At 34.1% G+C, this 12,985-nt stretch overlaps 1 protein-coding gene across 12 annotated transcripts in view; it reads right to left on the bottom strand.

Annotated features, from left to right (window-relative positions):
* LOC106879295 (uncharacterized) overlaps nucleotides 1–12,985 on the bottom strand; it is a 106,688-nt gene that overhangs the window by 77,827 nt on the left and 15,876 nt on the right. For 4 of the 12 annotated variants that reach the window (XM_089357929.1, XM_089357928.1, XM_089357924.1 and 1 more), the window contains exon 2: nucleotides 9,671–10,867. In XM_089357929.1, the coding sequence (XP_089214055.1) occupies nucleotides 9,671–10,861 (1,191 nt within the window). In that variant the 5' untranslated portion in view covers nucleotides 10,862–10,867. Of the gene's footprint in view, nucleotides 1–9,670; nucleotides 10,868–11,203; nucleotides 12,136–12,985 lie in introns of those variants that run through there. The other 8 variants (XM_089357926.1, XM_089357922.1, XM_089357925.1 and 5 more) reach the window with 5 other exon arrangements.

Genomic DNA, 12,985 nt, shown 5'->3' with positions numbered 1-12,985 from the left:
GTCCAACTTAGAAGGTAGATCAGGAATAAAAGTGATGATGATGATGATGATGATGATGATGATGATGGGCAGTGACTGCAAAGCAGGTGGTGAGGGTAACATTCTTAAAGTTATTTACTTCAAATGAAAAGAATATTTATTGAACAGGAGAAAATTTAAGAAGGAAAAAAATTTAGTGAACCTAACAATGAAACAACATACATACCAACACAAATAATAACATCAGTGAAGCTATCAGTCCCAATTAACATTATTAATACATTAGTAGCATTGGTAAAATAGTGATAAGACTTGCAATGATAAGTTCAGAGAGAGACAAAGGTAGAAGGTGATTTCTGCATAGATTAAAGTCCCCCAGTTCATTATACAATAATAGTCTTTGAATCTCATTTTTGTTTTGAGAGAACGGGAGAGCCAAACTCATCATTTCCTATGTCGCAACATCTTTAGAGGTTCTTGTGAAAACAATGGCTACTTCAACTTGTGTGAATCTAGTCAACTCTCATCTAGTTGTAGATGGTCAGCCAAACAATTGCAAAACTATAATTCCATATATACCATGCCTATCTGAGAAGCTCACTGAATATATTACAGTGGTAGATGGTAAAGAGTTCAGTGTGGCAATCTGAACATGTACTCTTTCTACTGTCTACTGTATGTAAAGCATTGGTTAATGGTAGAGTTGAGTGCAGCAATCAAGGCATGTACTTTTACCACTGTCTACTGTACATAGTATAGTAGTTAATGGTAGAGAGTACAGTGTGGCAATCTAGTTGTGTACTCTTTCTATTTATTGTACCATAGTACAGTAATTAATGACAGAGTACAGTGTGGCAATCTAGATGTATTCTTTCAACTGTATGTAGGACAGTGGTTAATGGTGTGGAGTACAATGTAGCAATCAAGACATGTTGTGCTCTTTCCACTGTCTACTGAACACGCATTGGTTATTTGTATAGAGTATAGTAATGTGAGAATTATATTAAGGATATACATGTCTGTGGAATACTCAGCTATTTGCATTGGTCATCAACCAGGATCCATATGGCCCTAGGGTGTCCGTACAAGATTTTGTTGTTAAAAATTATGTGCAATGAATTGGTTATACTTCCACAATACACAAAACATTTTAACAATTTTTCTTTATACAGTTCCTAATTATATTTAATCATAAAATTTTTTAAAATATTAAATGGCAATGAGGGTCCACCTGAGTAAAAGGAAAATTGAAGGGGTCCATATGCAAAAGATGGTTGAGAACCATTGTGTTAACCATTTAGCATTCAAATTACTCAGTCAAATGTAATGCGTATTTATTTATGTTGTTTTGAATTAATCATACTTTATATGATAGCTATGTGAAGGCGCATGGCTAAGTGGTTAGAGAATTGGGCTCACAATCATGAGATAGTGTGTTCGAATCCCACACCAGACTGCATGCTGTGTTCTTGAGCAAGACACTTTATTTCACGTTGCTCCAGTTCACTCAGCTGTAGAAATGAGTTGCAACATCACTGGTGCCAAACTGTATTGGCCTTTGCCTTTCCATTGAATAACATTGGTAGCGTGGAGAGAGGAAGCTGGTATGCATGGGTGACTGCTGGTCTTCCATAAACAACCTTGCCCAGACTTGTGCCTTGGAGGGGTACTTTCTAGGTGCAATCCCATGGTCATTCATGACCGAAGGGGGTTTTATATCGTAGCTATGATATTTTGATGATATGATTGTCTATTTTTAGAATTGCATTGTTAGGTAGGTGTGTGAGGCCAGATCTGGCTGGTTTGAAAATAAAATAGGTAGGATATTTGGGCCGGATATGGCCAGTTTAAATACAAAAGGGTTAAAGCAATTGATCTACTGAATCCTCATTGTCAAAACAAAGAACCATAGAAAAAAAATTTTAATTCCAACTCCCATAATTCTTGACATCAGTTTCATGAAGTGTAGGGAGCTGATAGAGGAAACTGGTGTGATAGTGGCAGGGTATATGGGGTTGTGTGGTGTATGAAGGTGGAGTAGGACAGGAAGGTGGTGTGATGTAGTCCAGAGGATATTATGCTTGAAAATAAAGAGATGAGATAGCTTTAGCTGGAATATCAAATGTATATGTGACTTAATGATGTCATAGATATATATGTGACTGAGTGATTTCATAGATATACCTGTGAGTAAGAGATGTTATAGATATGTGTTAGATATATCTGTGCTCTGACACGCTTTGTCAGCAGTGAAATGCCACAGGTCTTTAGGTAACAGTATATGAAGTTTGAAAAACATCTTGCAATCTTGCAAGAACAATTACAAAAAGCTTATCTCTAAGCACTTACCTAAAACTAAAATACATGTATAACATGCAAGTGATACTACAATAATAGATTTATGTATGAAACTAAAATTTTGACACAATAAGTTAAAATGGTCTGCCCTCAGTGGACTAGATATCACTACTGTGTGGGTGTGTGTGCGCGCGTGACTCATAGAGCCAGACAGCCAATTTGAAGTACAAAGTGTTGGATTCATTTATCTCTCTCTCTCTATCTATCTATCTATCTATCTATCTATCTTACCATTGTCCAATTTGTTGTCATGGTAATAGTATTTTAGAACATGTGGTTCTTTCTTTGAGGAGAAACCTGTCTGTTATTTGCATGTTGTGTCACTTTCTATGAAATACAGACATGACCATGTTGTTAAAAGATTTATTTTGCAACTATGAATTTTCATGTTCAATTCCACTGCATGGCACTTTGAGTGAGTGCTCCCGCTACAGCCTCAGTCATCTTAAGCCATATAAGTTAAGATGCATTGATGCAATTGGAACATGCCTATTGGAAGAATTGTGCCTGTTTTTTGGGGTGGTAAACATAATGAGCTGTTGCCCAGTTTAACACCATCACCTGGTCATTCGGTACCTTTTGCCACCTGGTCATTCAGTACTTTTTGCAGATTCCACTCGTACTAGCTATCTAGTTTATTCACCCTGCTAATATCGGAGGTGCTGCCTTCTATCCTCTAAGCTTAAAAAATATTTCAAAATAAAAACTTCTTTCGTTGGTTGTGATAGTTATGTGACTTATACAGATGTTCTTTATGCAAGCATCAGAGAAAAATAATTTCTTGCAAGGGTATGAGGTACCAAGAGACTATGATGTTATAAAGTTCAAGACATTCTTCAGTAAAGCAATTAGGAGAGCAAGCGCAATTAGTGTGGTAAGTAAAGTAATTGGCTACAAACAGGAATCACAGCTGGCTCAGGAAGTTCATACCCCAGGAGTTCACCCTTACTGAACAAACTTTGTTACTAAGTTCAATGGAATAATCATTTATTTCTCAAAGAAATGATAAAAAAAAAATAATTAAAAAACAACAGAGAATCAAAAAGTTTTGCAAATCAGGCATTAAATAGCAGAGAATTTAGTGATTTAGATTATCCTAATCTTTCCTTTTCTATCATTCCAGTGTCTTATTGTCTTAAATCCTCTAAAAATGGTTTTGAACTCAAACCGTTATCTACAAGACAATGTCCTGAAATTTTGAACTATAATTTCAATAACTTATTTCAGACAATTAACTATCTAATTAAACTATGAATCATTAACTCATTTATGTCATTAAACAGCTATACTAATTATAAACAATAAAGCACAACCAGATAACAATTTTATCACATTCTATCTCCTTCAGTAATCTTAAACAAACGCATGTGATATATAAAGTATTGTTATCAAACAAATAATGTTTTGTACACTGAAGAAGTATAACATTCTAATTTTTAAAATGAATTCAAAGAGAATACAGTAAAAAAAAAGCATCTTTAATTAAGGGCAAACTGTATTGATTAAATTGATTTCAATATAATACTGGTTCCTATTTCAAGCAATGTAGTAGTATCTAAACTCTAAGCAGCAGAATAACAAATACCATAGCATATATATATATATATATATATATATATATAATTTGGCTTTGTTCTTACCCAAGATCAATTTATATTTCTGTTTAACTCTTTTTATTGACATATCGAAGTTAGCTTTAGTCTCAAGGACAGCCACATATAACTATAATTGGAAAGTGAATATTTTATGTCAGGAAACTTGTTAATTTATATTGTTAGATACTGTTGAATCTGGTGATAGGTGTGTCAACTTTTAATATTGTACCGCTACAAGAAAACACTGTAGACTTATGGTAATGATAGCTAAATTAAGACTAAGTTTGCCCTATCATATCACTCACATAGCAAGCTTATTACATTTATTTGGTTATGGTTATGGTTAGGAAATAGTTTATTGTAGCATCAGCAATCTCGACATCCTCATCTACTAACTTTAGCAAATATTATACCAAAATATTTACCAATGATTTTTTAATGAATTTTACTGAAGCAACTCTATTTTAGTATTGATTATTTTGACTATTTGATGGCACTTTGCCAGGCAGCAAACTGTGAAAGAAAGTGTATAAAGAAAGCTGGTGTTTGTGTGTATATGGTTCAAGAGAGGCACAAGATACAATATATATATATATATATATATATATATATATATATATATTGTAGCGGTACAATATTAAAAGTTGACACACCTATCACCAGATTCAACAGTATCTAACAATATAAATTAACAAGTTTCCTGACATAAAATATTCACTTTCCAATTATAGTTATGTGGCTGTCCTTGAGACTAAAGCTAACTTCAATGTGTCAATAAAAAGAGTTAAACAGAAATATAAATTGATCTTGGGTAAGAACAAAGCCAAATTTTTACAGACATAGTTAACAAGAATGACACCAGTATATAACTAGTATCTAAGCACCATAGTAATATCTCAGCATGTTGAGTATGTTTCATTCAGTTCATTTCTTACAACTGCAATATCCAGCTTGCTCACATAAACTAACAGACCTAACAACACATTCAGGTGTAATGACGGCAGTTGTTTATTTTAGTAGTAGTAGCTGTATCGATCTTAGAAGAAGAAGTGTATGGTGTTTTAGGGAAAATTGCAGTTTATTCAGATTTACAATGTAATTAACTCCAAGAAACACATGCATACAATGACTGTTAGAATCGCAAAGATTCTGTCAGAAACATTTGATAAAGAATCACAGGATACATATTTAATTGTCAATCTTTCCAATTCATTTTCCTCTAATTCCCATATATTTAATTTAGTCCTGCTGAATGTCTGGACACCCAGGAGGACAAATAACAAGACCCGTCGAAGGATGGATGAGTTCCTTGTGAGCCAATGGCCATCCAGTTAGAACTAACAGATAAAAGTAAATACTCGATGTTAACTAATGTAATATCATATTTGAATATTTTATTTTTCTTTTAAAAGTCAAGGTTTCGTTTTTTTCATTTCGTTTTTGTTTTGTTTGTTTTTTTGTAAGAGATGTACAAGAGATACAAAGTCAAACTCAATGTTATTGACATTCCTTAGGTTAAGCCAGAAGTCCTAAAATGTTGAGTCAACAATAATGAGGTTTAACTTAGAACCACAAGTATCAACTAGACCTCAACACATCTGTATTAAATCCCCTAATGTCAACACTTCTCTCTTTCTCCCCCCCCCCTCTCTCTCTCCTTAAAATATTAGATTTTCTCACTACTCAACAAAAACTCAATTTACTGAACTCTTTTCTTGACACAAGCCAATGAGAAAGCTTACATCTATTTCTTGCTGGCTGCCCAATCTGCTAGAAATAGAAGCCAAATCTCCCTCGATTCACACTATCGTATTAAAAGGAAGGACACATTAGATAATGTGGTTGCAGATAAATAAATGGGATGTTCACAACTGACTTTGTTTATAGGTCTATTGAATCAGGCCTAACTTGAGGTTTGATAACAGACTATTCTGGCATGCAAGTATTTAATACTAGTCTAAAAGTCAGTTTCAAATCTTTTTCATAATTTACCTATGTAGGCGAGGAGGTTTAAATCTAACAATTTAGCCGACTGACAAAAGATGCTACAACAAAAGTACTCATTGAGATGCTGTGGTAACTTGCCAACATAGTCTACTAGGGCAATGTATCAATGTAACAACATATTTTTCTAGGGTGGAGTGTTAACTTGACAAAATACGCCACGAAGGTGACATGTTAACCTGTTGATATACCTTATTAGGAATGAGGGATCAACTTACCAATATATCGCATAATCAAATAACCTAACAATGTACCCTAACTGAGGTAAGATATTAACATATAATACTTTGCAAAGGTAAAGTGTTAATCTAATTTATTCAACAATATATCTCTCACTAAGATAAAGAATCAAACTGACAGCATACTCCCCATTAAACCTGACAAAATAATTCCCATTAAACTAGGTATTAGACCAAGGAAATACTCTCATTAAACCTGACAAAAGACCCCAATTAAATTAAACATACCCCATTAAACCAGGCAAGATATCCCCAATAAACCAGACAGTATACCCCCATTAAACCAGGTGACATACTCCACTATTAAACCAGACAACATATCACCATTAAATCAGGCAACATATCCTCATTAAATCTAACAAAATCCCCCCATTAAACCAGGCAGTATACTCCCATTAAACCAGGCAACATACTCCAATTAAACCAGGCAACATAATTCCATTAAGCCAGGCAATATCATCCCATTAAACCAGGCAACATACTCCTATTAAGCTGACAACATACCCCACCCCACTAAACCAGACAGTATACTACCATTAATCTAGGTAATATACCTCCATTAAATCAGGCAATCTACCTCCATTAAACCAGACACCACAGCTCCATTAAACTTGACAACAAATCACCAATTGAAACAGATAAAATAATCCCATTAAACCAGACAACCTACCCCCATTAAACTAAACAACATACCCCCATTAAACCAGACAACATACCCCCATTAAACCAGACAACATACCCCCATTAAACCAAACATAGCCCCATTAAACTAGATAGCATATTTCCATTAAACCAGGCAACATACCTCCATTAAACCAGACAACATGCCCTCGTTAATCTGGTCAGTATACCCCCATTAAACTAGACAACACAGCTCCATGATATAAAGTGTCTTGGTTCCAGCCATGTAAGGCTGTATAATCACACCATCAAGTGGTACTACATGATGAATACCAACAAAATACTTTAAGGAACTCATATGCCATAGATTTAAACATTTGATTATCTCCCTCTGTGCCATGGGTCAAATCCTTAAGCAGAGCTGACCAACAGCCCCTAACAAGATATCAGGTTGAACAATAGTTTAACAGGGAATTTTAAATTGACCACTACAGTTTGAGATTAAAATCCCGTTGAAATTAACAGAACTTCTCATCTCTACATGTTTCATAGATTAAACAATGAAAATTATACACACAGTGTTGATAAACAACCTACAGCCTTTATTCTCAAACCATTAAGCACATCATTAGTTAGTCTAAATATGTAGTTCGAACAAAGATCCATGATAACAACAAAGATAATATAATTCATAAAGATAAAAATAAAATCAGTGGTCACTGATAGTGAAACTGTTATAAATTATGCCTGGAGGTGCAGTTACTTCTTTAGTGGCTGTCAAAATGGAACAGAGTTAAATTGAAACCAGAGTAAGGCTAATATGAACAAAAGAAGACAGTGTTTAAATTAATTTCATATCGCTAAGAAATTAAGGAGAATATCAAAAAGCTCACATGGGATTTGTTCATTTTCCATTGATTCTTTCTAATGCTGGATATCACAATAAAACAAGAGGGGTTTATATTATTGGCATGCCATAGAGATTAATGTTTTGAATTAGGTTTATAGTTGGAGAATACTCCAACTATAAACCCAATATTAGTGTCTACTTCACACAGAGACATGTCAACTTACACCTCTTCTCTACTCAAATCCAGTCCGGTTCTAGATACTTTAGTACTTTTGATACCACTTCTGGTTCTATGATACAAACTTCTTGTTTTAACCCTTTGGCATCCACATTATTCTGTCAAAAGTAAAGCTTGTTTCTTCACATGTCTTGAATTAATCTTGCATTATCTGGTAGTTCTGAGATTTTGACTGAAGTAACTGTTTCTGTTTTAGAAGGATATTGTAGGGTAGGCATGAGAAACTAGATCTAGGCAGTTTAAACATAAAATAGGGAGAATATTTAGGCAAGATATAGCCTCTTTAAATGCTAAAGAGTTAAAGTGATCTAAATTAACCATTCCCATCAGAATTTCATGGTACTTTAGATTCCAAACACCAGCTTGATAATGACAAGATTATTTTACTAAATATTTTATTTTCAAAATTAATTGAAGCAAAGCCAGTGTATTTAAACAAAAATATACTTACAAAATGGTTAAACAATCACTAAGCTATCTTTGTATTTATTATCCATATTTATCAGAATAAATACTTCTAAGGCATTAGAAATTAAATGAGACAAGTCATTTTCTTCAACTGTTAGTAGCTAAGACTTTCTTTTATTCCCTGTTCTTTGCATAACTATAAAACCTATATATGATCAATCTTGTCAAAATACTGACCCACACTTGTAAGCTTATGGGAAATGTTATAGACTTTCCTTGTTGTGGAATGCAAACAAAAAGTATGTTAAGCAAAGATATGGTCAGAAGGTCAAAGAATTTTTATAATGGATCTGCTACCTTAGCCAGAGATAGATATCTAGTGATTTGTGAAACAAGCAATAATGAAGATAAATACATCTCATGCACCTGTATAAGATCCATGATGGAAAGGGTAAAGGCTTACAGGATTTCAGGTAAGAATTTGTGAAGTAAAACAAAGTTATCTCATGATAAGAGATATATCAACATCTAACTGTATAAATTACACAAACACAATGGCATTATCAGGCAGATATTCTGCTATGATTGATTTTGCCTTTCAGGGTCGATAAAATAGTACTAGTCAAGAACCAGGGTTGATGAAATCAACTAACATCTTCTTCCAAAATTTCAGGCCTTGCACCTATCAGGCAGATATTCAGAATCTCACCACAAAAAAAAAAACAACATCACATGACCACATGACTGATAAGGCTATCAGATGTTGTTACACATCGCAAGTCACAATGCATTTTGCATTGTTTTGGCCTTCAAATGATACTCCCACCCCTACCCTTGCTGGCTAGGCAAGCAAGTCAACATTCCTCCCAATCGAAAGGGGGATTGGAGCAATGTGAAATGAAGTGTTTTGCTCAAGAACACATCACGCCATCCGATCAGGGAATCAAACCCACAATCTAGTGATTGTGAGTGCAACTGCCTGACCACTAGGCCACACGCCATCAAAAAAAAATGACAAGTTATGTTTGAGCCTTATAAAGACAGCAGAATGCCAAGAGCCATTAAAACAACAGAGAAAACAAGAAATGTTATTTGCCATTCTACAGAAATTAGAATAGTGGGCAAGATAATCTCAAAACATTTGGGGGTTGCACAAGTATTTGAACTGACATAGCAAATTCAAACAACAGAAATGGAAATTCCTTCTTAAACAAAAAGACATAGCCATCAGAAAGAAACAGTTTCAGATATTTGATAGTCAGCATCTTCTTAGGGGAGATAATATGCTAGAAATGGACGTTAGTTCTGGTTTAATATGAAGGAAAAAAAAAGTTTTGAAGAAAACTTGTAAACAAAAAAGAATATTTATTCTACTTACTTTTCTGTCTTTTGGATTGGTAAGACTTTCCACACTTCCATTTTCAGGTTCCTTTTGATATTTTAAAATAGGACCCAGTTCATCAAGGTTTCTATAATCACTACTATTGCATTGAGAACTTTGACACTTCCCTAATTGAATTGTTTTTTCATGCCCATGTTCAGAACTTTCAAGATATCTACTGGATGCCCCATAGTGATAGCTTTTGGGTCTTTCCAATGTTCTGTTTAGATTGATTGAACCTTTACCAAAAGTACTATAATTTCCACTTCGCAAAATCTCTTGGGGGTACTGATTATCAGAATTAACCACAACCTGGATACAAGCATCAAAGTTATTGTTATTATTATTGTTGTTGTTGTTGTTGTTGTTTATAGAAAAATTGGCTTGAGAAGAGGTTTCTGATGAATCGGGCCACCCAAAAGATGAGGAGGTAGTCATCGGAACTGTTCCAGCATTATCACTACTAAAACTTCGGTTCAGTACGGTTGTATTTGGTCTGTTTTGAGTCTTTGCTTTGGCAGCAGCTACCATCTCGGGTGTGGCAACAGGAGCAGGATATTTCTTCTTTTTCTCACCAGTAGCATGAGGCTTTTGTTTAGTTTCAACTGGTTTGATTTCAACTGGTTCAGTTTCAAACAGACTAGTTTCAAGTAGTTGAGTTTCAACTGGTTTCATTTCAACTGGTTTAGTTTCAAGTGGTTTAGTTTCCACTGGTTTGGTACTATCACCAGATGTATCTTTATTAATAATTGGTGGCAATGGTCTGTTGTTGCCTGGGTAATAATCCTCCAATTTAAATACATAATCAGCAGGAACATAGATTACATTTCCATCTGTTTTTTCAACTTGCCACCAGTCATCAGAACTATTTGACATCAGCCGGTATATGTCCCCTTTAACCATAGTCACTTTATCTCCATTGTCGTAAGTATATTCATAGTTATAAAGAGCTTTTAGAAAAACATCGTCTTCCAACTCATCTTGCTCTGTTTTCTCAGACACACTTTCCCTAGTGCTGTCGCTACTCTCATCAAGGGACTGCATACCACTGTCATCACATATGACAGCAGGAGACAGCTCCTTCTCCTCAAATGTATCACTGCCATTGCTGCTTAAAGACAAGTTGTGTAAAGACAGTGGCTCACCCACACATGTCTTATTATTATTATTGTTGTTGCTTGTAGTCATCGTGCCCTACATATTGCAAGAGAAAGAAAGAGAAAAAAAAATCTTAATTCTTCAGTCAAACAAGAAATAATAAAGCAATGTTGAACATGAGGAAAGACATAGTTACATGGTAATATTAAATAATTATAGATTTAAGTAGCTAAATTAAATATAAATTTTCATAATTTTGTGATTAATTACAACTAATTTATATGAAAATAATTTATATGAAATAGCTTAGTTGCATTTGATTGACCTTTTACAAGTACTGTCATGAACTGAACTGATATCAAACTATTACAGACCCTAGTGAATTATACATTAAAAAAATCAAATTAAGATATATCAGTTGATTATACATACATGTATGTGTGATAGAGAAAGACAAAGTGGAGAGACAGAATGTTGGAAGTAGTTAAATAGAAAGTAAAAGTAGGTTCGAAAGAGTAACCAATATTACCGCAGGAAGGTCACGTCACTATCACCACGCTCTCTTTATTTTGTTCTATTTGATTATTCTACCTAATTCCGAATAAAGAGAGACCTGACAAAACAAGGAATTCCCCGTCGTTTCACTCACAACAGCCATTAAAACATCCAAGATATTGTATATATATATATAGACAATATCGTGCTTCTTTGCCTCTATTATCAAATTACAAACCACAGACAAATTTCAGACAACTCTAGGGGAATAAATGGATGTATATGCAATTCTGTAATCGATGAATATATAAGCAATACTAAAAATGAACTGACAGTTGTTGGAAAAGATGGGAAGCATGCCTTCCTCTCACTCAGAAATTGTAAAAGAATCAGAACAGTAAAGAAAACTGTAGTGTATAGACACGTGAGGTGAAGTGTTCGGTGGAGGGAGGCGAGTGAGGGTTTTTAAAGTAATCGATCAATATTCGTTCAGCAAGAGTTGAAGATGTAATGTCAATAGTATTGGAAGAGTACTGTGTGTATTTATGTGTGTAGAAGTGGTAGTAGTAGTAGTAGTTCACTAGTGTGATAATTATGATGATGATGGGGGTGGTAGTATACCTATCTGGGTTGGTGTAGCAAACAATTTTAACAGATACGAGCTATCGAACTAACAAGCTGACAAACATTGAGAGAAAAAAAACAATCTATTCAACAGTAGATACAAAATATTATTAAACCTTCTACTTAGAACCAATTAAGAAGCTAAACAATTAGCCTAATTCCTCGTTCATTCGTATTATTGCTGTCTTCAACAGGTTGCTGTAGTTGGTGTCACTCACCGATTCAACTTCGTAGCTACCAGGTTCTTTAGCGACTGCCGTAATTTGTTTTAATTAATTTTTGTTTTTTTTAAATGAAACATCTTTCCTGTAAATCTCGAAAACACACAATTACACATTAGCGGGTGTGTTTGAGATTTAACCGAGCTATATACTCAACACAACTGAGTATGTTGAAATTATAACCGAGTTATGATGTTTGTGTAACGCGGTTAAACATCAAAATACTCAAAATTGAGTGCAACTGGACCTTAATTATACCTGTAAATGACAGGTGTTTACAGTTTGGCTAATTAATTAATACTGAGGAGGAGAATATATTTTCTTTCACTAATTTCTTTGTAACATTATATCACCAATTATTTGGAAATACTGAAACAAATGCAGCGGAGGGAAAACGAGATTTATAAATCGTAATGACATAAATACAAAGAAGAATTTTTATTATTTTAAAATTTTGGCAACAGGCAAAACAAAGAAGAGATGGTCATGCATTTTCCAAATATATTAACGCCGTAAACGAAATACTGATGGACAAAATCGGTTTGCTAAAATATTATTGCCTCGATATCAACAAAATGTATTTCTTTATAATATACGTGAAGATCGGTGATATTTGGAAGGAAGGAAAATAATACGGTGTAAGCGGCATATATGCTGTTCCCTAAGACTTTGACAATTTTAAATAAAAGAACCACAGTTGAAAACATTAAAAAAGAAATACGACAGAATAGGGGTTTGTTTGATAAGAAGACAAGACTGTTTAAACATACATGTATACATGTGAATGTGCAGAGTACATACGAATGTAGTTATATGTATAGTATGTATAGAATACATATGTATGTATGAATGAATGTAATGATATACACACAAT

This window comes from Octopus bimaculoides, chromosome 9 (assembly GCF_046866305.1).
Source record: "Octopus bimaculoides isolate indiv1 chromosome 9, ASM4686630v1, whole genome shotgun sequence".
Classification (NCBI taxonomy): Eukaryota; Metazoa; Mollusca; class Cephalopoda; order Octopoda; family Octopodidae; genus Octopus; species Octopus bimaculoides.
Note: the sequence above shows the minus strand (reverse complement) of the source record. Positions and strands in the feature narration are given on the sequence as shown.